Source organism: Paracoccidioides brasiliensis (assembly GCF_000150735.1).
Source record: "Paracoccidioides brasiliensis Pb18 unplaced genomic scaffold supercont2.11, whole genome shotgun sequence".
Lineage (NCBI taxonomy): Eukaryota > Fungi > Ascomycota > Eurotiomycetes > Onygenales > Ajellomycetaceae > Paracoccidioides > Paracoccidioides brasiliensis.
The window spans coordinates 1,021,700-1,044,760 of NW_011371368.1; the positions used below are offsets into that span (position 1 = coordinate 1,021,700).

Below are 23,061 nucleotides of genomic sequence, written 5' to 3' on the forward strand. Positions count from 1 at the left end.
CCGTTCATCCCACCTGCCATCGAGAGCTCCCGTGAGAAGAAGCTCGGGAACCCACATTCGAATAGGTGAGTTCTTCAATTCTTTATTGTTTGAATTTTTCATCTTTGGTGTCTATTTACATGTATATAGAGCTGACGACAATGCACCTACTTTTACCATGTAGATATCCTCCTCTCTGCTTCCACTCCCGCTAGCAAGTGGAGTAACTGGAAAATCAGTTCATTGACCTACCACCTAATAACATATCCATAGAATTCACGTGTTTATTACGGGGTAGACACCTCTACCTTGTGGTGGTCCACTCTCCCCCACTGAAACCGAGCAAGAGTCCATTTGAGGGTTGGATTTGGAATGGCTTGAAATTTACATGAGTACATGAGGAAATGGAGTTACGGAATGGCTATTTGGTTTCTTATTTTTGTCTTTCGATTTTTGCATACCTAGGAGCAACAAACGAAGTAGGTTGGGATTGGATTGGCGTTGGCTTTGAGATCTATAGTGTTCTGGAAACTTGTCAGTGGCCGGCAAAGCTGAATGCATGGAGAGGCGAATCCAAAATGGATTTTCAAACTGATAAATATTCCTAACCCTCACCGGGTCTAACAAAACCCATATGATCGGCGGGAATGTCGATGCTGCTACAGCTGTTTTAAGTTAATTATTTTTTACATCAGACAACATCAAAAATATTAAACAAACGCATACAAAACTATACACCAACCCCTCAGATCAGTCGATATACACTCCTACCGGCAACTTTTTAGAATGACTTAGACAAGTTATTATCACAACCCGCCCAATAAACTAAAGCCGATTTCCTCTCTTCGGCCTATAGGGTTCCGCCGCCTCATACTTCCCTTTCTCATGAACTCTCTCCGACTGCGTTTCTGGCTCATGCCTCGTTGCAGCAGGATCATGTCCAGCCTCCCTGCTCGGACTAGCCGTATCATCCGTATCTGATCCCGATTTCGCACGTTCCGCTTGCGTTACTCCTATACCACCCGGAGATGGGGAAGTTTGTGACGATGCTGGCATGTCGCTTGTTGCAGAAGAGAAGGCCATTTCGCGTTTCTCTTGACGGGCGGCCTCCTCCCTGCGGCGTAGGATTTCTTCGTGTCGGTTGGCGCGGCTGGCGTTTACGGACTTTTTCGCAAAGTAGTAGGCACCGCCACCGGCTAGGGAGTATGCGGAAGAGTAGTTGTTAGGTCAAGTGATGGAATTGGGGGTTTGTGGAAATGGCATATATTTATGGATTGCGGGTTAAAAGTGTTCATGGATTTACGTACCGAGACATAGTGTGCCCCAGCCCACCCTGTTTGCGAAAACATGGCCATATTGGTTAAATACCGAATAATATATATGTCACAATGGAATATCGGGGTAGCTTAAAAGTAGGGATCTGCGGTGTGGGTATGCGGTAGAACATACCAGGTTGATCTGATCTTTAATATGCCAGTACGTAGGGTGAGTATTCGTATTCTTCATATGATAGGGATATGACATAGGGTTCGGAAACGTACTGTGTTCATTTTTGTTAATTAGGGGTATTTAATTGTCTCTTAATATGAGCCTTGGTAAATTTCTGCTGTTAACATCGAGAGAGCGAAAATCGTCGATGACGCCAGGATTGTAATGTGCAAAAAAATGCGTAGGTTGAGCTGGCGTCGTTGACGGAGAATTAGGAACAGGGCAAATCAGTGGTTGAGAGTTGCACAAAGTAGATCAACAACGATCCGGAGAACTGCCTAGTAGATCCGGTTAAAGAAGATGACATGCAGCATGAACTTCCGTGAATTTATTTTGCTTGGTATAGATACTTCTATCTACATTCATCAAGAAAAATCCATATTCTCGGTATCACGTGACTTATATCACATGATCATATTGACTAAGTCTACGGGAGCCTAAAACGGCGTGAGTCGCAAAATTCCAGATCAAATCGGAGCTTGGACGGAAGACTCCTAATGTTTATCCATCTTTCTTATGCCTCCATCTATTTTCTCCCACATCCAAAAGTGAAAGACCATGATTTTCTGGTTGGCTTCTCCTTCACCTGGCTATAGTGTATTGTGAGCAAGATATCATGCTCCTGTCATTTCATGAGACAAACTCTTCAGCTCCGGTTGAGACTCTGCGTCCTGCTCCTCCTCCCCCTTTGCTTCGAAAACCCAAGAGTCACGACCTGCCGCTTCGCAGAATTGAGGGTTTGTCACTTCGTCGCTGGACAATATCTGCGGGGATATGCCTCCCAAAAGGAAAGCGGCTGGTAGTATGCTCACTCCTTTTTTCCTAGGGTTTGCTTCCACTGTCGCTGACCAGTTTCGGATAGGTGGTCTTTCAGAACGGCCTTCCAAACGGGCCACTCCGGTCCCAGCTTCCACACCGCACAGTGTCCTCAGTAGTGATGAGTATTCAGATTCGGGTGCAGCGGATGATAGTGAATATGATGGCGATAGTCTGAAACGTGAGTCTGCCTTGCTCAGTGGACGGGTTGCAGGTTGCAGTTATGAGAACTCGGTCCTGAAATGAGAATCAAATTCGCGCATCCAGAGGTAGTGGAGAAGTTTTCTCTTCAATCCTTCAGCCAAAAGAAAAGGCCCGAAATCCAACGACAGGATCCCCATTTTGGCTACAAAGACTTCTCGTCCTTGCCTTTAAAGCCGGATCATGCAAACCGTCCGCTATGGATCGAGCCGCTAAAAGGCACCATCACTCTGGAAAGCTTCTCGCCGCTAGCATCCCAAGCACAAGATTTCCTTACAACGATAGCTGAACCATTATCGAGACCTACGCATTTACACGAATATCGATTGACTGGAAACAGCCTTTATGCCGCTGTATCAGTGGGACTACTACCTAGGGACATAATTAATTTCCTCGATCGATTGTCAAAAACGCCACTACCGGAAACAATCAAATCTTTTATCATCAATTTTACAAAGTCATATGGAAAGATAAAAGTCGTTTTGAAGCACAATAGATTTTTTGTCGAAAGTTCGGATCCTGCAACGTTGCAGATGCTTCTTCAAGATGAGGTTATTGGCCCACAGAGACTACAGAATTCGGAGGGTATAATACAGCAAGCTGCTCCAAAAATGGGAGGATTGGTCATCCCTGGAACCAAAGATGCAGCTGGAGTGAAACAAACCCAAGACCAGAAGCTAGCAGGAGGAGAGACGAATGGCCGACCGAAGGAGGACGACATCTTAGTTGATTTGAGGGAAGAAGACGACGACGATGACCCAGGGCAGGTTCATAGCTTTGAGATTCCGAATACCGCCGTGGAAGCGGTTAAGGCTCGATGCCAGAGTATGGGTTGCCCAGCACTCGAAGAATATGATTTTAGAAACGATGAAATCAACCCTACACTTGATATAGACTTGAAACCCAACGCACAAATCCGGAGTTACCAAGAGAAGAGTTTGAGCAAAATGTTCGGCAACGGACGAGCCAAGAGCGGGATAATCGTGCTGCCTTGCGGTGCAGGAAAAACACTTGTTGGGATAACTGCGGCTTGTACAATCAAGAAAGGAACGATTATCCTTTGTACTAGTTCGATGTCTGTTGTCCAGTGGCGGAACGAATTTCTCCGGTGGTCGAATATTGACCCCGGTGATATAGCCGTCTTCACCTCAGACAACAAAGAAAAATTCAAGAGAAGTACCGGAATCATTGTGTCCACATATTCTATGGTGTCACAAACACGCGCCCGTTCGCATGATGCGCAGAAAATGATGGACTGGTTGCAGTCTCGGGAATGGGGTTTGATGCTTCTGGATGAAGTCCATGTCGTCCCCGCATCGATGTTCCGAAAAGTCACGTCAGCTATTGCTACCCAGGCAAAACTTGGGCTTACAGCTACACTTCTGCGTGAGGATGACAAGATCAAAGATTTGAACTTCTTGATTGGTCCTAAACTGTACGAAGCAAACTGGATGGAGTTGTCTGAACAGGGCCACATTGCAAAGGTTCAGTGCGCTGAGGTTTGGTGTCCCATGACGACGGAATTTTACACGGAGTATATGCGCGAGAAATCTAGGAAGGCAGCTTTACTGTACATTATGAACCCGAGAAAGTTCCAGGCGTGTCAGTTCTTGATCGACTACCATGAAAAGCGTGGAGACAAAGTCATTGTTTTCTCTGACAATGTGTATGCTCTGGAACGATATGCTCTGAAATTGAACAAAGCCTATATCTATGGTGGAACTCCTCAAAATGAGCGCTTGCGGATTCTGGAGAATTTCCAGCATAACGAACAGGTCAATACGATCTTCTTGTCCAAGATTGGTGATACCTCGCTAGATCTCCCGGAAGCCACTTGCTTAATTCAGATATCATCGCACTATGGATCACGTCGTCAAGAGGCCCAGCGCCTTGGGCGTATCCTGCGAGCTAAACGCAGAAACGATGAAGGCTTCAATGCTTTCTTCTATTCACTCGTGTCAAAGGACACTGACGAAATGTTTTACTCCTCAAAACGGCAAGCTTTCTTAGTTGATCAGGGGTACGCCTTCAAGGTGATCACCCACTTGGAAGGGATTGAAAATCTGGAAGGCCTTGCATATGCCACCCCAGGGGAGCGTCGGGAACTACTGCAAGAAGTGATGTTGCAGAATGAAACATCTGCGGTTGTAGAAGAGGTTGTGGATGATCTTTTCAGTGGACGTTCAGGAGGCCCGAAATCTCGAGCTGCGATGAACAAAGCTGCGGTGAAACGCAGCGCAGCGACTTTGAGCGGACTTGCTGGCGGTGAGGATATGGCGTATGTCGAACATAATAAGAGCAGAAATAAGCAATTGAAGGAGAAAGTGGGTCATCACCCACTATTCAAGAAGATCGAGAGAGATCGCTTGAAGAGGAAGCAGGCCCTGAGCCAAGCTAAAAGATAGACTGGAAACTGGTGGTTATCCTATCATACATTGGACATACATGTATGGGTATTTGAGATATATATATATATATTGAAGTTCTGGCTATTTAACTCCTAGCGTTCTATTTTCATTCATCTCTGGACCAAGGGCATCGAATGTAAGTGGTATCACCTGAAATTGATGGAAATTCGCATGTCGTTTTTCGGATACATCTTTTCTCGTGCTGCTGCGAATGCCGCGTTGTTGTCTTTCAAAATGACCCCGTACTGCGTTTTGCGATACTATTGCAGGCATTTGGTAATAGAATTGGGAGATTCAAAGCCTCTGGGTCTATGGTTTCAAGATATTCTATGGAACCTCAGATATAATATAATTGTTACCAACTCGCCATGTGGCCCTCCCATCTTGACTAAAGTAGCTCGAAACAGAGAGAGCAAAATTCGGTCCACGATTTTCCAAGTTCTGTTCATCCGTTGTTCAGGTTGCCACCACCCGGCCATTCCTTCATCGTTCCATTGATTTCTGTTCTTCTCTCTATTGGATGGATCGTAAAGCAACAAGCGAAGCATGACACGAGCAAATCGGAAGCATACTTCAACGCCGAGCCCCGCCTCACTCCTCTCAAGTCAATTAGCCACGGTAGACTCTCATTCCTCAAGAAGGTTAGTCTAACTAGTTGCACACTGATTTCTAATCCCCAGCGTCCAGGTCCTCTCCAAGACTGCCAATTGCTGCTGGACATGTCGAAACCCAGGCCTCAATGTTCGTATTAGCGAGCTCTTCTCAAATAACAGCAGTATCCACGGGTCTTCGGCTTTTCACGCGTGCTCGATGCATCCAATGCAGTTGGTGGGACAGCCCAGCCTTGCAAAAATTAATGATATCCCAGGTTCTAGGTCTTCGGCTAGTCCAGAGTCTAAAAAAAGTTAAATCTGCTACAGATCGATCGGAGGTTGAGGCACCGGACAGCAGGCGACTCTTATGACGTAACCATCTGTCTGTTCCTTGTGTGAATGTTGCGTGTGGCTGGGAAGTTTTACATCCTGGGGCTCATTATATCAAAACCCCATAACCCGATGTTATCTGGGTTGGACAGCAGTTAAATTATCTGAAGAGTTCTGGTTGAATGATCATCAACTGTTCTATCATTCAACAATCGTTACTTTGTTTCCCCGCAGTTAAGTTCAACTGCGTCAACTGATATATTCTGGATATAAAACTCTGCCATATACCTCGCGCACCTCGACCTCTCACTGCTGAATTGTCTGGAATCCCGCCTAGATCAGACAAATATCACGCAGCAGAAGCGTCTGAGAACTCCTTATACGAACACCACAGTTTTGTGCTTTACACGCGACCAGATTCATATATATGACCATCTTCGCGCCAAAGTTTGGATATCCATCTGTGAACAATATTGCTTCCTGTTCTTCGCTCATCAGAGGAATATTGCTGGCACCACAACCGAGAACCATATCAGCGATTTCAAACAGAAGGATCATCCCCAAGATTGAAGAAACAACACCAAGAACTGGAATAGTCGAATATAGAACTCCTCTCATCAGTCTACAGAACCTAAATCTTCACCGGTGTCAGAGAACCATGGCTACCACTACACAGGTCAAGGTGTTGAAGTCTGATACGGGGATTCTGGACCGCATGCAGAATGACCATTCTGCAAAGAAGGCGTCTGAATTGCTGCAGACGGATATGGAGAAGCATCATATTTTCTTCAATGAGATGGGGTTTCATGGTTAGTGAAGTTCCTCCGTTTGAGATATAATTTTTTCTTGGAACCTGTGCCTTTTTTTTTCTCCAAGTAGCGGGCGAGGTCTTCTACATTTAGTTCCCTTAATGCTTTTGATTTCCTTTATTTTACATGCTGAAATCCCATGTTTGATTGGATTCAGCTAACTACACGTGTTTTACGTCAATCCCCTGGTGTATGTGCCCGTCGTATTTGATACGCAACCGTCCCCATTACCCCATATGCTACCTCTATTCAGCGAATCGACGACCTGTAACCGTCCCGGTGAAGCTAACCGTGGACAGATCATATTACTCATCATATTTTGACGTCCTTTGCCTTAGGGGCGTCTCCGGCTGCCCTGCAGAAGGCTTTTGACAACAACTCGTCCTACCAGTTGCCAAGACGCCCTGTTGATGAAGCCATAGTACAGAAACTAGGGAGCAAGGATGAATTTAATGCTTATGCAGAAAAGAGGGATCAATACCCTAACTTTCTGGCTTTCTTTCAGCGTCAAATTGATAGTAGGGGGATCGGACCGGTTGTAAATGAGTATCTATTCGCTAATAATAAGCTAGCGGATGATATGCTTGTCAGGCTATTTGGCGGTACGCCTCTTGCAAGTCAATTTTTTTTTTGAGGTTTACCTTAGATTTTGTCTTCCTTTCCCTTTGAACTAAACCCTACAGGGCTCATCCACCCATTTATCCACCTCGGATTCGGCCTCGAGTTCAACCAACCTGCCATTGTCGCTCAAGGCCTTGCCGAAACCGCAGTTCATCAAGCAAATCTAAAACCATTTCTCTTGCCAGCTGAACGGGCAGCAGGTGGGGTTGGAAAGGAGGGCCAGAAGTCACTGGTTCAGCTTCAACAAGAAATTCGCTTTAATCATAAGCTCCGCACCTCCGTGCACTGGGATGATGAGAATAAGATACTTGATGGAGTGATGACTCGAGCACCTAGCGAGATGATCGAAATTGCGAGCCAATTCTCTGTCGGACCACATCAAATCGAAGAAAAGCTAGCAGAATTAGTCAATGCTGTTGGTACGTGATAAGAATCCTAGATCGTGAACAGCAGTGGGCACTCTACTCTCTATCCCCAAGCACATGGACCTCTATTACCCCTGTGATTATTGCCCCTTGGTCTACCGTGCCCCTTGCAGACAGAGCGGAAGTTAATTCAACAATATCAACAGTTTACTTCACGGGCGCCGCGCAATGTCCTCCCAAATGCATTAAGTTCGACTTTTTTTACATGCACTGCGTCACCAGCGCGATTTTCCTGCGTGCATTCATCTCCCAACCCTGGCTAAGTGAGCAAAACAAACTCCGCATTCTGGAATGGAAGGGCCGCATGGACCTCCTCGTATATACCTCTCGAGGTGCAACAGAGCCACACCCGGAGGATATCTCAACCTATAATCCGAGACTGTCGTGGGAGGAAATATTTTCGAAAACTGTTAACCATGACCGCGATGACGGACACGCAGCAAAGTTCATCCGTACTCTTGCTTACGGCCAGGAGCTGTGTCAGCCATTTGAGCGGGATGAAGGAAAATATAAGGAGGCGTTTTTGATCAGGGGAGATATGTGGATTAAGTTGGCGAACATGGGTGAGTGCTCCATGAAATTTTAATAATATTTACCTTTCTGCTTCAAAATTCATGTATTAGTCTTATCTTTCTTTGTCTCCTTTTATCACGTCCAATCATGGACCCTGAGTAATCCATCCAATCACTCTGCCAAGTTTTTACCCCTCCCCCGCGTCGTTTGAAATGATTCCATGGAGTTACATCGCTAAAAAAAAAATATTCTACGAATATCTGCCTTGTCAATCTCAAATAACACATTTCATTCTCACCCTTGCTCCGCAACAATGGCCCAAGTTCCAGAACATTTCAAAACCAAAAAGCCACATACAAAACAATCAAAATGTCTCTAGCCGCATCTTCCACGTTTACCCCCAGCACATCGCCCTGTTCCTGAATTTCCCGAGCCCTTGCCCTACTCTACCCTGTACATATCTATTCTCCCGTTAATATTCCACATCTAGCTTGGCTGAAAGAACTGGGCTCCCAAGTTTCCCATCTTATCATAGCCAAATTAATTGTTCCGAAAGCTTTGCTGACATGCGTGCTCTTATAATAGTTATCGACTCTATTCAGGAGAGCGACAGTATGTGGATTAGGAATACCGGGTTCCCTGAAGCGTGGGAAGGGGTTGCGGAGAGATCGAAACTCTAGGTTTGGATCATGTGGCCTTTAACTGCCTGTTCTGGGGTCTCTTGACAGCATTGGAATTCATGAATGGATTTCGGAGGCATGCGGACATGCCTTGAGAATGGAGTATTACAGTCATGTCCAGAAGTAAGAAATAGTACTCGGAAAAGCGTTAGCAAAAAGAAGTGGGATAATATGGTTTATATTCTCACCTTTTTTAGTATTTTTAATTTTATATCTAATTTTTTTTTTAATACTGGAACACTCTCATATTTGCTTTTTTGTTTGAAGAAATGCTAGTAGACGAAAGCATCCTTGATGTGGAAATTCCCCTAAAATGTGACCCCGCCAATGTAGATATGGCCTAGACTGTGAAGTGAAGTGTAAAGGATAAGCCATCCGGGGTAATCATGAAGGACTTCAAGGCTTACAACTGCAAGAGTAGTGCCAAGCAATATAATTTGTACCGGCGAGAAAAATAACAATAATACTGGTATTTGACATTAAAAGTTGCAAATAGGGAGCTATCCCCTTATTACTAGGAAAAAGACAAACTATAGTTAATGAACAAAATGGAGCTATGTTGTCTATTGCAACTTCGGAAGAAGCCCTCATAAAAGAAGAGAATAATGTCATTGCTGTGTCAATCCCATCCACCCCATGCCACCATGAAAAAAAAAAAAAAAAAAAAAAAAAGGAGAAGACAAGTCTGCCTGAGAAAACGGAATCAAAGGATATCTTGAATTGGGTGAGGAATGGGAGCCAGCCTATTGGTGACGCCTGAAAAATGACATAATCAACTGAATAGAAGGAAATAGAGGGTAATAGGAATCGAGAATGGATGAGTTGAAATTCAAGGCTTCGACTTTGACAAAGGGAGACACTGGAATGTTTTAGTTTTATTCTGTTTCATTTGGGGAGAGAAGGGGGAAAGAGAGAGAGAGTTGCACCGCAAGGGGAGTTGTATTTGTAGAAAGACTTGCATCAGTCGTTGCCTGCCTTTAGATGGAATAGTAATAAAAGCTGCAGTTATTAGGTAATGGAACAGGTTCTACATGTTTCGAGGAGGATGTCGTTTTAACAGAACGAACGGAACCTGAAAGAAGCACATAAAGTTAAGAAAGGGACATACTATAAATGAGATAATTAGGTGCCGCCGACGGAGAGGTCTTCTTACTCGTGTCAGATTTCCGTTTGCGGCCCGGTTTATCCTCTGATTCTGCAGTAGGTTTGCTTTTGTATATTCGTTTTCGAAGGCTAGGTCTTCCTGGGAGCTTTAGCAATGACCCTTTCTGGCTGTTTGTAGAACTAGATGTAATGGAGGGACTTTGAGGAGGCATCGAAATGCTGTCGATTGGAGAGAGCGTTGTTATATCGGTCTGAGAGATTTCAGAGATGCTACGGCCAGATTCACCTGAGGATCGACTTCGCTGAGTAGATACGTCATCTTGGCCTTTCGATTTATCTTCGACATAATTTGGAGGTTTGGGCAAATTGGGGGTTTCTGATGGACTGGTCTCGGGAGTTTGTGACTCATCTGTCGGCGACGGATCAGGTATGTCTGATATAAGAACACTAGTTGGGTTGTCCTTGGACGATTCGCGATAATTCTGCGTAGAAGACTGAAGTCCGGTCATTTCACACCGTTGGCATGCTTTAACAGCGTGGTCGAGCACTCTAACCTTACTAACGAGATGTCTTCGGGCAATCTGGGTATCTTCGGAATCAGCCGCGATGCGCTCGATTTTTTCATTTGATAACTGCACAATCTTCGATGGCGATAAAATATTCTCAAGGTTTTCGATAAGGCAGTTTTCCACAGCAAGGCCGGCAACGTTGTCAATGAATACCGGTAACGCGACAGCGTAATATGTTTCCATACAGTCGAGAATTTCGTAATAAACGCTTGTATCACTACCTTCATCCTGGAATTCATCAATTCCGTTCGAGCCATTTAAGGTCCGAAGCCGATGGATCTTCGCGGTCAATTTTCGACTTAGTGTAGCAGGAATAACGCGTTTATAAGGTGCTGCCAACTCTTCAATTTTGTTGTTTAGTTCCTTCAACCGATCGCTCATCTCCTGGTCCAGTAGCTCCCGGAGTATGGCTTCGCCAACTTCGGCACCAGCAATATGATGGAGTAAATCGTCAAGAAACAGTTTTACCTTTTTCCATAACTCGTACACATGAGCTTTGGCCATGGAAGTCCATTTAATTGAGTAGCGAATGAAAAGCTCGCCTACTGCTTGGGAATTGACCAATCCATTAGATTCCCTATTTTCTTTTTGGCTTAGTAGTTGAGAAAGTCCATTAATAAAGGAAGATCGCCCAACTGGTTGTGGGTAATCAGGAGTTATCTGAACAGGCGCCTGATCCACACCTTCCTGGGTAGTATCGTCATAAATGTTATAGCTATGACCGCGGTCCTCCATGTCGGCAGCAAAATCTTCCGCCCAATTACGAATTATAGACCGCAGTCGCCTTACGGAGGTTTGGGGGTGATAACGAAAATAAGAATCCTGGTAATCTCCAGCTGTGGCGGATCGTGAGAGGGCTTGAAATCGTTCAGCGATGGTTGTTAAGTATAATCGCTGCGCCGTATCCGATTTCCGGTCCGGTCCAAGCTTTGCCATTAATGTACGGCTCGTTTCCAGATCTTGTTGAAGTTCGGCAGACAAGCTCGATAACTGAGATTCAACTTGGCCAAGTAGGATTTTAGTCAGCCGACTTCGAAGGGATTCAATACCAGTGCAGTTTGGAGAAAGTGTTTTCCAGGGCATCGAGGTGGACAGAAACAAGTTTTCCATGTCGTCCCGTTTAAAATAACGACTTCTCTTCTCAGTGGTGTCGTTATTCATAAGGACATGCCATCCTAGCCGTAGGGGAGTATCCTGGTTCCTGGCACGCGCAAAGAAGCTCTCCTCACTGGCAGAGCCTGGTTGAAGAGTGTCCGGCTTCGTGATGATTGCCATTGTGCGAGGACTGCAAGACTTGGTCATACGCAGCACCAGTTGCTGAGATATACTATTCTCAGCCGATACAATGGCTAGGATAATGCTCCGAGGATTCCTCATGTACGCCTCGGTCAGGTTTTGGACAAGGGCAACATCCTCCATTGTTTGGTGCATCCCTGGCGAATTGATCAGGCCGGGTAAGTCGACCACAGTTAGGTCTGGTAATGAAGGACCGGAAACTTCTAGCTGTAAAATATCAAGTGAATACCTTCCGTCCGAAATCAAACCCATGATCAGCCTGGCCTCCGAGAACAACTTTGGGATATCTTGAAGCCAGTTGTGTGACCGGGCAAATATGCCTAGTTTGTGTCGATGGTCTGGGGCTGCATCTGGGCCAGGTCGAATTTTCACCGAGGCGGAGGATTCATTTGACCTCCGGAGGATAACTTCTGTTGCAAACCTGGTACAAAGTCCATTACTCGTTGGCAGTGCGACTCCGGTTAGGGCCTCGAAGACCGAACTCTTCCCGCTATTTTGGTCACCACATATCACCACCTGTGGTAAGGCCAACCGGCGACGAAACCCCAGATTCCGAAGCTCATCAAGTCCATCGAGAAATTCCCTTTGTCCTTTGGATTGAAGTAGATGGAGGGAAGAGGTGTCAAAAGTATCCATTATTTGGCTAGGGCCCTCTGGGCTAGCGATGGGTTCTCAGAAGCATACACCAGGAGTAAAGAGTATAGTAAGCGTATAATTGAGAAGATGGAAGTTGTGAGGGTCAAATTTGAAAGAAGGGATAGTCACAGCTATATTATACTGATGAATGGCGGACGCGACCACTATGACAGGGTGCAGAAGCGAGCCGCCGAGACTCCATTGCATAAAAGCCGAAGGGACTTAAAAGGAATCCCAGAGACTGAGTTATCCTCCAAATCATACATTGCCAGGGATTAAAATCTTACGGGATGTATTATTGAGCCAAAAAGAATGGTGGAAATAATGAAATACTAGATGCTTAACGATCGGTAGGGATTAGGACCTAAGAAAAGCCACGGGTCAATGAACCCACATTAGATCAGGTCGTCACCACAAGGACTAGAAACGAACGACGATTCCAGAAATATTAGAAGCCTTGGAATCGTCAACCAATCCCGCAATCCCAACTGACCAGTGACCAGGTTGGGGTTTATGCGGGGAGCGGGGCTCACCAGCCACCACGATACAGTGCAGGGGTTTAGAGATTATTGGTCGCGCTAACGATACATTTCACGACCAGGATCTCACAGATGAATCCTGAATTAGATCAACGACATCGGTAGCACCATGGCGGAGAGCCGGAAGACCCTTGACACCGCAATAGTGAACCTTGGACTTTTTCTTTGCTGATGAAAGATGGAGATGTTGAAGTCGTAGTCTAATATTTCCTAATCAGGACAAATGAAGCTATCCCTAAGTCAGGTGATTTATATGCTTGGTTTATTGAGGCGTTTAAAACTACAATTGCTTAAGGCTGACTAAACGTTCTTGGCCAATAGGAAGACAAGGAACGTGAGGAAGAATGAAGTTTATTCGGAAAACTTATCGGGCCGGCTTAAAATGACTTCATCCCAAACGTCGACTGATCAAACGTCAATCAATCTCCAATCTTCAAGTTTTCCAACCCTCAACGACAAGTTACTCAGGAAAGACCAAGACAACGTAATCGAACAGACAATTATTACTTGCTTATAATCAACCATTCTTTATTCTTCACTCTATCAGGCTACGTGGATGCAATAATGGCTGATTCCGGTGACCGCAATGGTCCGAGTGCCAACAACAAACCCGACCGCCCACGTCAGCCCGAAGAAGAGAACCCTTTTATAGCATTTTGCCGCTATGCGGACGAACACTTCGCTTCACTATTGCAGTCTTTCATAGGGCTTCCCTCCACTATTTCACCTCCCACATCAAGGAATTGGTTATACTTCCAGGGACGGGATCCTGCGCGAATGTTTCATCATCAGAGACTTCAGGCACCCGAAGTTAAGGCTGACAACCAGGATACACAATGCAACGGTCGATGGAATAAGTCCGAAACATGTTCCTGTGGCCGTGACGATTCCAAGAGAACTCCCCACCGTAGCCAAGATGGCTCTCAAGGCGCTGCGGGGCATCCGACTGTCCCGTTCGATCACTGGCTGTTAACTGGGCGCCGTTACTTTGAACATGAATTTCCATCTTCTATTTTTGAATCTCCTCTGGATAGCTTATGGCCCTTTGAACCTTTTCACCTCTTTCCACTTTTACGCCGTTCCAGTTCTCCGTTCTCCATCGATTTATTGACATCGTCCAATTCGCCAGGATGGCCCATTCAGTACCTTCTGTTTTCTCCCTACTCTCCACTTCACCTTGAACGTCAGCAGAACATAGGGCAGAAGCCGCACGAGAACCTTTTATCCTCGTTATTCTCTTCATTGGTCCCCTCCCACAATACACATGAATCTGAAACCCCACACTGGCGGGAGGCGTTCGAAGATCTATTGCGCATAGAGAATGGCAAAGATATGTTGAATGGCGATGCAAGGGCGGTCATCAGAAAAGAAACTCCAAAAGATTGGATTTCTGGGATCATTGACAGAGGTAGCCTTGGTAATCGTTGGTCTCACGTCCGAAAGGGACCAAATGATTATTTCAACTACAGGTACAACCGGTCATACGATGGTAGTACTTCAAACAATATGGAGATCTCCCATCCTGAGCCTATAAATGAATCCGATGATCGGGAACACGATATGCGGGAAGACAAATGGCTAACGGAACTCGATCTATACGAGAAATTTTTGAACCGCGTGAATGAACCCTCGGATGAGGGGACTGTTCCCTTTGTTAGCCCACTGATGGGAATGATAATTGAAGATCTGCTAAGACAACGGAAAAAGCTTCTCGAGCAACAGAGCCGATGGGAGCGGGAGACCGAGAACGAGGCTCACTATTCCCAGTTCAAAGATTGTCAGAAGGACCTCGATCAGCCCGAAAAAATGACCCATCCAGAATCAGAGATAGAGACAAACATGCCTATTTCGATGCCACAAGCACAATCCTCTCCATATGTCATTTCCACGATGACCACAACCGAGCGCAAGACTCTCCCTGACGGTTCTGTCCAGACTACTATTACTCGGAAACGACGGTTTTCTGATGAAAACGAAGAAACCAGCGAAACCGTTCATATAGAGAACGCCAACCAAACCGTAGCAGAAGGTGAACAGACGAGCCAGAACCGGAAGCAGGAGCCCCTCGAAGTAGCTAACAGACAAAAGAAAGGCGGTTGGTTCTGGAAAGGTTAATCACATTTACATTTACCACGACTCTCTAGTATTTTTCTATATATCTTATAATCGTTTACCATCCCTTCTCCTCACATTTTGTTACTTAAAATATTTTCTCGCCACTCCTAGCGCTGATCATTTGCGGGGGATTTACTCTCGTGTAAGGCTGGAACTTATAATTATGATGTTTTGGTTTCATTTAATTTTATGCTTTGTAGTTGCTCATCTAGTTTTGAACATAAGGATTTAGGGCTTCCGAAAGAATGGAGAGCATGTTGACAACGAATGGTGATTGCGCAGAAATTCTAGTAATATATACCACGGCATATTGCAGATGCCAAACCTGACCGTAGCTTCTTCTCCCATGTTCCATTTTAAACACAAACATGAAAGGCTCCTCTATATCCCCTCCAATAATAACAAGTTAAAAAATGCATTCCAGCTGACCCTTTAATCGTTGAATCAGGAAGAATTCAGATAGCGGACCGCTTTTTGACGATGCCTGAGTTTCTATCGACAGTCGGATAGCCGAACTCAAATGTAAACAATAATAAACCCCGTTAAGTCCGAACGGGAGATGTTTATTGGCCGGGCAGAAATATCAATATCAGAATGAGCAGACCACAAGACACATGCGAATGATACAGTTCACAACTAGTTGCTTTGCGAGGGGTTCATGAACATCACCATGAATGGCATATACATGTGTCAAAATTTATTAATTAGTGCATCAAGAAACTTTGCATGGGTCGTTCACTTGTTTGGTTAAAATCTGATTGTTATCATTAGGGTTTGACAGAGGCTTTGAACGGACCGCGCGAGGGAATTGTGGCTTCGTACGGCTTGTAAGTGCACGCCTGACGAATTAAAACTTGGAGCCAATCTCAATGACATAGCTGGAACAGTATACCCAGAACCAATTGAATGGCCAGAAATCACACCCAGTGAGATACAGAAGACAATTCAAAAGGTGACTGCAAAGAAAGCACCAGGCCCAGATGGAATACCAAATCTGATTTTAAAGATTCCGGTAGAAGAGCTGACTCAGCCTCTCACAATTCTATTCAATGCCTGCATGGAACAGGAATACTGCCCAGACCACTTTCGAAGATCTATAACAGTAGTGCTCAGAAAACCAGGGAAAGAGGACTATACTCAGACCAAATCCTATCAACCAGTGGCTCTGCTAAATACAGTGGGGAAACTGCTGGAGAAGATCATTGCCAAAAGAATGTCCTACTGGGAAGAGAAGCATGATCTTCTTCCAGAAATGCATCTGGGTGGCAGAAAAGGAGTCTCAACTGAACATGCCCTGCACTGGCTGCTGGAGAAGATAGAAACAGCACAAAAGGAACAGATAACATCCAAAACAGTATCCATACTGTCTTTGGATGTTTCAGGTGCCTTTGACTATGTCTCACACCCAAGACTCCTTCACAATCTCCAAAAATGAAGAATTCCAATTGCTGTGGTGAGATGGATAGAAAGCTTTCTGATAGATTGGAGAACCTCTATCAAGCTCCCAGAAGGCAGCTCAGAGGAAAGAAATGTGCAATCAGGAATTCCACAGGGATCACCAATGTCACCAATACTCTATCTATTCTTCAATGCAGATCTGGTGGAGGACTGTCAGAATCCAGAAAGCAACACAGCAGGAATGGGCTGGATAGATGACATGAATATTGTGACCTCAAGCAGCTCAGCTGAAGAGAACTGCAGAACACTTGAAAGAATTCATGAAAAGTGCAACAAATGGAAGACAACACATGGCTCAAAATTCAATCCAGCAAAATACAGTCTGATACAACTGTCCTACAGATCCAGAGAACCCAATGACAGCTATACAATGATCATAAGAGGACATACAATCACACCAAGCTGATGCTGTCAGATACTAGGACTCATACTTGACAACCAGCTCAGATGAAAGGATCATATTGAGAAAGTGGAAGCCAGAACAACCAAGACTCTGGGAGCTCTCACCAGCCTGGCAGGATCTACCTGAGGCACAGGATATAAGGGTCTGAGAAATATCTATAAGGCTGTTATTTTGCCACAGATGACATTTGCAGCATCAACATGGTATGCACCAGCTGAAAATACACCCAACTACAGATCAGTACTGCTCAGCAAGCTTGAGACTGTGCAAAGAAAGGCAGCCAAGATCATCACAGGTGCATTCAAAACAGTTTCTGGACCAGCACTGGATATTGAGGCTCACCTTCCACCACTGCGACTGCACTTGGAAAGAATTACAGCTGAAACATACCTAAGGCTCAGAACAACCCCACAATGGAGCACCCTAGACAGAATTTGGAAAGAGGAAATCTGGCAGGGCTACAGGGATGACTGGGAATCTCTGTCAACAAAATGGACGCCTCTGGAATGACATGAACACCAATGCTGGAAGGCTCTTGGCAGAGAAGAGATTGGCAACCTGGAAATCAGAAAGCTCTATATAGTTCCACCCTGGTGGAAACCACCAGAGACACATATAGAGGATAGGGAAGCAGCAAGAAAGAGCCATGATAAGAGACAACTGGAAGGACTGGGAGCACAAAACAAGCTGATAGTATATACAGATGGAAGTGTCATAAACAACAAGGTAGGTGCCTCAGCAGTGCTTGAGAATCTTAACTTCACAGAAAAGATATACTTGGGAAATGCAACCAGAGCAACAGTCTATCTAGCTGAACTCAAAGGAATTCAAACAGCTATGTTCATGGCTCAAACCCTGAACAAAGATGCTATTATCTTCTCAGACAGTCAGGCAGCAATTCAGGCAATCCATGACCCTCAAATCAATGGTCAACAAATTCTTGAGCAAATTGTGGAAATCTGGAATCAACTCCAGGGGAGTGGTATCCAGGTTGAAATAAGATGGATACCAGCACATGAGGGTATGCCAGGGAATGAGCAAGCAGACATGGCGGCCAAGGAGGCCACAGGCTGGAGGCTAGCAAGAAATGCCCAAGGTCAGAATGTCCAGATGGACACTGATCAATTGGCGCGGACAGCAATCACCCAGACACCATTGAAGCTGCTCAAGACTAGGCTAAGGACCCAAATGGAGATGACTTTGGTGGAAACCTGGCAACATGAGAAATGAGGATGAGATCTCTTCTGAATAGCCAGAGAACCCAGCAAGAACATCCCTAGGCTTCACTCAAAGCTGACCTGACCTCTGTCAAGTATTCTAACCCAGCTGCGCACAGGTAACATCGGACTACACCATTTCCTGTGCAGAAGAAAGGCTCCAGGAGTTGAGGATGGAACATGTGAATGCAGCAGAGGAAATCAGACAGTGGCACATGTACTGCTTAACTGTATCAAGCACATAAGTCTCCAGAGGGACCTCTGGGTAGGGGAAAGAACTACAGACCTTCAGAAAATGCTCTCAGATCCAGATATGGCGGCTCAAGCCGCCAATTTTATGCTCAAAACCAAACTTCTTGGGCAATTTGGGAGTTTACAGGACCAAACTGTCAAGCAATGAGTTCTTAATTGTTTCCAGGCACTCAATAGCTCGCGCTGCAGCAATGTGTGTGGGCAAGGTAAGAAGGATATGACAGCCGCAAAGCAAAATCCAACTGACAACCAATGTCTTTTCTTATGTTATTTCCTTATATCTATTCACCCAATTCTTCTTAGGCACCACACAGGTGGCTGCCACCACCTGTGCAGTGATTTAATCAAAATCTTGTAATTAGTGATTTCTTTAAGTTTTGCGGGCGTTGGACGGATTAGGACTAGCTTATTCCCGCATAGCGGCCTTCGAGGCGGCTGGGTCGGTGTATGAAGTAATCAATCAATCAATCATAAATCAATGAAAACTTGGAAATGTCATCTTCTGGAAATCGAGCCATGTTGGATCACCTGCCATGCACACTGAATCCAGTGTACCTGATAGCTATGATAGGTTCGACTAAAAGACCTTCCTCCAGTTGAGAAGCAACTATTCAACTCAAGTCGCTAACTACCATTAGGCCGCTAGAGTTCGTTTGAATGTTGCTATCGACATCCAGACGCAGCCTTTCAGTTTCATTAGTGACCAATCCGAGAATACGCGGGCGCCAACTGTTTTGAAACGGCATAGAAATCAGCTTCGAGAAGAGGCTAAAATCATTGCTTGGCAGTGATGTATTCTTGGAGCTCAGTCACCAGATGGTTTGCAGGAAGAAGAAACATGTTGACCCCCGAAATATGCCTGTTTTCCTTGCCTTGCGGGTACGTCCATTTAACAGCTATCCCCTCCCAAACAGCCAACGCAAGCAGCCTGATGTATGCTTTTGGGGAATTCATCATGCACATGGAATTGTGTACCTAACGTATCCGATGAAAAGGAAGATGAAGAAGAAGCTGAAGAAGCGTCAGCAAGCGGCCCAGCCACGCCATGCCAACTTTCCCCGCCCCTTGGGATCGCGACTCGTCTAAACCCCTAGAATGGCAATGGCGCAGTTGCATATGCCACCGCTTATGTTCTTCTATGAACACTTCCCTACTACAGGATTCTTCCATCTCTAGTCCCGCGTATGATGAGTATATCTTATATTACCATAATAATTTTTCGTTGTGTTGCCTGGCGCGGCAAAATGCCTACGAAATGCCTTGTCGGCGCGGTGGGGTTGGCTTTTAGCGTGCCGGCAGGCTTATATTGAAGGCGTCGATGTGCTGTATCGGACGAACAAAATGCACATCAACGGAATGAAACTTTTTGGTCACCTACCACGGCTTCTGTTGCCACAGCGTCTTGCAGCGATAAAGTCCGCGGAGCTGGTCTGGGACATGTATCCGTGGGTTCGATCCCTGTTCACATTCTACAATGTGCCTTATCCCAGCCTAAGGCCATAAATCGCCTCGCTCAAAGCGCTTCCAGGCACCTTGCCGAGCCTAAGGTTTCTTTCTGTATCTATCGTTGCAGGGTAACCTAGTATCCCCGTAATGAGTCGAGCGATTAAGCTATTTTTAACTACAGTGAGAGATTACTCCTGCTAGTAGATCAAATGACGATAAATTTGCACCCACAGTGTAAATGTCGAGTGGCTCTTCCGTCTAACCTCTACCTTCAACGCAAAACTAAAGCCACAGGAAGGGGTGCAAACTGTGCAAGGCTGGCCAATATGGGAGAGACTATGAGCAAGAGGTGGTTTGCTGAGACAATGATGAAGTATTAGAGGCGCTTTGGCGATACCTTTCTATCCAAAGAAGGTTTAGACTATGAAGCATCTCTCAAGGATACTGGATATGCGAAAATCAGCACAATACCCACCTATCAAGGGAAGTAAACAGCTATTTAAATGCCGATGAGCACTGGTGGATAGCCCCAAACGATACAACTAAAGGATATTCCCCCTCCCTAGCCGGAGCACAATCCACCAATGCATTCCCGGAATCTGTTATAACCTGTAAACTGTAAATCCCACAGCGATGTGAAATTTCATATTTCGATAACTACTTCATCTTCAACGTAGAATATTTTCGGGGGCAAAAATCCAATCAAACCCTCAACTTTTCCCCTTTAGGAAATTCAGACGTCTCTTCGGCTGAGTCAGCACTTTTGCCGCGGTTGCGGGGAAAAACTCCGGCTGCAAAGAGCGATATAATAAGAGTCACCGACACGAAGGGATGTCTGTTACTGAGCAGCGTCTCTTGCATCCTTTCATGTCCTGCCTAGATGAGAGATTGGAGGCAGTTGTTCGGTCAATAACAGGAATCTCCTCATGAGATCTTTCAAGAAATCCTCCCGCTATGGCTTCTGCTACCCCTGAATCCATTGCCGATATCCCCGCACCCGCACATGTCCAAATTGAGTCCATGCTCTCTCGAAAATTCGGCAAGGAGACCGTCAACTATTTCTCCAGTGAGCAGTTTGCTTCCATATATATAGTACTCAACCTGGATCTAATCAGATGTTTCTCCGGCAGGTTCTCCCTTAAACCGTGTCTCATTCCTCCGGTCAGAGGCCCCTTTTTTATCAGCAGCCATACGACACCCAACAAGCCGTTTCTTGCTATTCAACAACCTCTCACCCCTCGTCCGTAACCCTTCAGAAGTTTTCTACGCTTCCTACGACGATGTCAAACCCCTCATCCCAGAAGACATCTTTGATAAATCCGAAGAAGACGTCCTCAAGGAGTTCAACTCCTCAATCACAATCCCGCACCTAGTATTCCTAGGCCTCGACGAAACTCAATCAGATAATGGCCTAGTCTACAAAATCTATAAGGGAACTCCATTCTTCGCCCTGGACGTCACTCCCCGCGGCACAATCGAGCAAACCGCCAAAATCATCGTCTCAACAATGGAAGCAAGGGGCCTCTCCTTTCATAAAGCGCGAGTCCTTAACGCACTCCCAGCAGACGTAGCCGCCATATACGCCCAAGCCCGTTCCCTCCTCGACTGGAACACACGCAACACCTACTGCGGCACCTGCGGCCACCCAACCCTGTCCGTCAACGCCGGCACAAAGCGCGCATGTCCGCCGCACGACCATGCCCAGGCGACTGACGGGAATCCCCCCATCGCCCGTCCCCACTGCAACACCCGCACAACCATCTCCAATCTCTCCTTCCCCCGCACGGACCCGACCATCATCGTCTCTGTCCTCAGCCATGACGGCCAACGTCTGCTTCTAGGCAGACAAAAGCGGTGGCCGCAAAACTGGTACTCGACGCTGGCAGGCTTTGTCGAGCCAGCCGAGTCCATCGAGGACGCCGTGCGCCGCGAGGTGTGGGAGGAGTCTGGTGTCGTGCTATCCCGCGTGGTCGTGCATAGTACGCAGCCCTGGCCGTACCCGGCAAATCTGATGATTGGGGCTATTGCCCAGGTGGCGACGCCGGAGAATGAGGTAGTATCGCTGAAACATGATCCGGAGCTGGAGGATGCGCGTTGGTTTCCGATTGAGGTGGTTGAAGAGGCGTTGAGAGCGGGAACGAGCGATTTGGCGAGTAAACCGGGTGCCGAGTATAAGGGAGGACTAAGATTGCCTCCCAAGACGGCTATTGCGCACCAGCTGATTAGGGCGGTGGTGAAAGGGGAGTTTTGGGGTGGTACCAGTGGTGATGGAAATGGAGCGAAGATGTGAAGTGTGTATGACGATCGATACGGGGAAGTGCCCCCCCGTCTCAGGTACATTTGTGACATGCCGGATATTTTGTTAATTATATGCGGATTTCCTCCATTTCTGATAAGCAGGATTGTATGTACATAGGTGATATTATACCGTCGCTGGGTTCTGACTGAAGTATCTCCTGAATTTGCGTGAAATACATGAGCTGAGCTCACTTCTGTTGTTTCCGCTTATATCATGAATAGATAGGAGAAACTGAGGATGTATTACAACTCATATGTTGACAATCAACATGCATATTTACAACCTAGATAACAATGTACTAGAATTCAGGGAGTGATAGACGACAGTTTGCCTGTTCTTGACATGGCAAGACTGTTTTAAGAAAAGATAAACAGTGTAATTACCCAAATACACAATTTGAAATATGTGTTCTTGAAATCGAAAATTTTGTCTCATTGATCAATCACACCAAATCATAACCTCACATCTTTTCAGCTAGATAGATATAAATAGAGATCAAAACATCAATAGAAAATGCTAATATAAAGGGACAGAAGAGCCAAAGGTCGGCAAGAAATATATCTGAGAAACGATATCACCAGATTTGGGGAGAATATATACGGGAAAATAGGGCGAAAATGCCAGGAAAAGTGGAGGCCGGAATAATACAGAAGACATAGCAAGGGCGTAGGGAAAGGGGGCAAAAAAGTGAAGTATAAAACGTATAATTGCTGTGGCATCGAATTACAAATGAGACAAAGGTAATCAAACAACCTAGCCGCTCAATGGGATGGGTCGGACAGAAATGTCGGCGGTTGGCTATACGACTCCATTGTAAATAATCGATGGAGTCGATTAGTAATCAAACAAATAAAGACAATATGT

The 23,061-nt window shown here is 45.6% G+C and overlaps 8 protein-coding genes across 8 annotated transcripts in view; 6 read left to right on the forward strand and 2 right to left on the reverse strand.

Annotated features, from left to right (window-relative positions):
• PADG_07564 (uncharacterized protein) overlaps positions 1 to 163 on the forward strand; it is a gene marked incomplete at both ends in the record, with an annotated part of 1,702 nt that extends 1,539 nt beyond the window's left edge. The window contains one exon of the mRNA XM_010764482.1: positions 130 to 163. Within this exon, the coding sequence (XP_010762784.1) occupies positions 130 to 163 (34 nt within the window). The remainder of the gene's footprint in view (positions 1 to 129) is intronic.
• Positions 164 to 804: 641 nt separating this feature from the next.
• On the reverse strand, positions 805 to 1,334 carry PADG_07565 (uncharacterized protein; the record flags this gene model as incomplete). Its single annotated transcript, XM_010764483.1, has 2 exons — positions 805 to 1,175; positions 1,283 to 1,334. 2 exons carry the CDS (start codon positions 1,332 to 1,334, stop codon positions 805 to 807), a joined length of 423 nt encoding a protein of 140 aa, XP_010762785.1.
• A 907-nt stretch (positions 1,335 to 2,241) lies between these two features.
• On the forward strand, positions 2,242 to 4,889 carry PADG_07566 (TFIIH/NER complex ATPase/helicase subunit SSL2; the record flags this gene model as incomplete). Its single annotated transcript, XM_010764484.1, has 2 exons — positions 2,242 to 2,464; positions 2,551 to 4,889. The coding sequence occupies 2 exons, from the start codon at positions 2,242 to 2,244 to the stop codon at positions 4,887 to 4,889; spliced, it is 2,562 nt and encodes an 853-aa protein (XP_010762786.1).
• A 549-nt stretch (positions 4,890 to 5,438) lies between these two features.
• Positions 5,439 to 5,856, forward strand: PADG_12320 (uncharacterized protein; the record flags this gene model as incomplete). The annotated part of the gene is made up of 2 exons (XM_010764657.1): positions 5,439 to 5,533; positions 5,580 to 5,856. The coding sequence occupies 2 exons, from the start codon at positions 5,439 to 5,441 to the stop codon at positions 5,854 to 5,856; spliced, it is 372 nt and encodes a 123-aa protein (XP_010762959.1).
• Positions 5,857 to 6,473: 617 nt separating this feature from the next.
• On the forward strand, positions 6,474 to 8,863 carry PADG_07567 (uncharacterized protein; the record flags this gene model as incomplete). The annotated part of the gene is made up of 5 exons (XM_010764485.1): positions 6,474 to 6,624; positions 6,924 to 7,226; positions 7,308 to 7,664; positions 7,817 to 8,233; positions 8,769 to 8,863. 5 exons carry the CDS (start codon positions 6,474 to 6,476, stop codon positions 8,861 to 8,863), a joined length of 1,323 nt encoding a protein of 440 aa, XP_010762787.1.
• Positions 8,864 to 9,954: 1,091 nt separating this feature from the next.
• On the reverse strand, positions 9,955 to 12,468 carry PADG_07568 (uncharacterized protein; the record flags this gene model as incomplete). The annotated part of the gene is made up of 1 exon (XM_010764606.1): positions 9,955 to 12,468. One exon carries the CDS (start codon positions 12,466 to 12,468, stop codon positions 9,955 to 9,957), a length of 2,514 nt encoding a protein of 837 aa, XP_010762908.1.
• Positions 12,469 to 13,571: 1,103 nt separating this feature from the next.
• Positions 13,572 to 15,122, forward strand: PADG_07569 (uncharacterized protein; the record flags this gene model as incomplete). The annotated part of the gene is made up of 1 exon (XM_010764607.1): positions 13,572 to 15,122. The coding sequence occupies one exon, from the start codon at positions 13,572 to 13,574 to the stop codon at positions 15,120 to 15,122; it is 1,551 nt and encodes a 516-aa protein (XP_010762909.1).
• A 5,730-nt stretch (positions 15,123 to 20,852) lies between these two features.
• PADG_07570 (NAD(+) diphosphatase) lies at positions 20,853 to 22,188 on the forward strand (the record flags this gene model as incomplete). Its single annotated transcript, XM_010764608.1, has 2 exons — positions 20,853 to 20,964; positions 21,029 to 22,188. 2 exons carry the CDS (start codon positions 20,853 to 20,855, stop codon positions 22,186 to 22,188), a joined length of 1,272 nt encoding a protein of 423 aa, XP_010762910.1.
• Between the last annotated feature and the right edge of the window lie 873 nt (positions 22,189 to 23,061).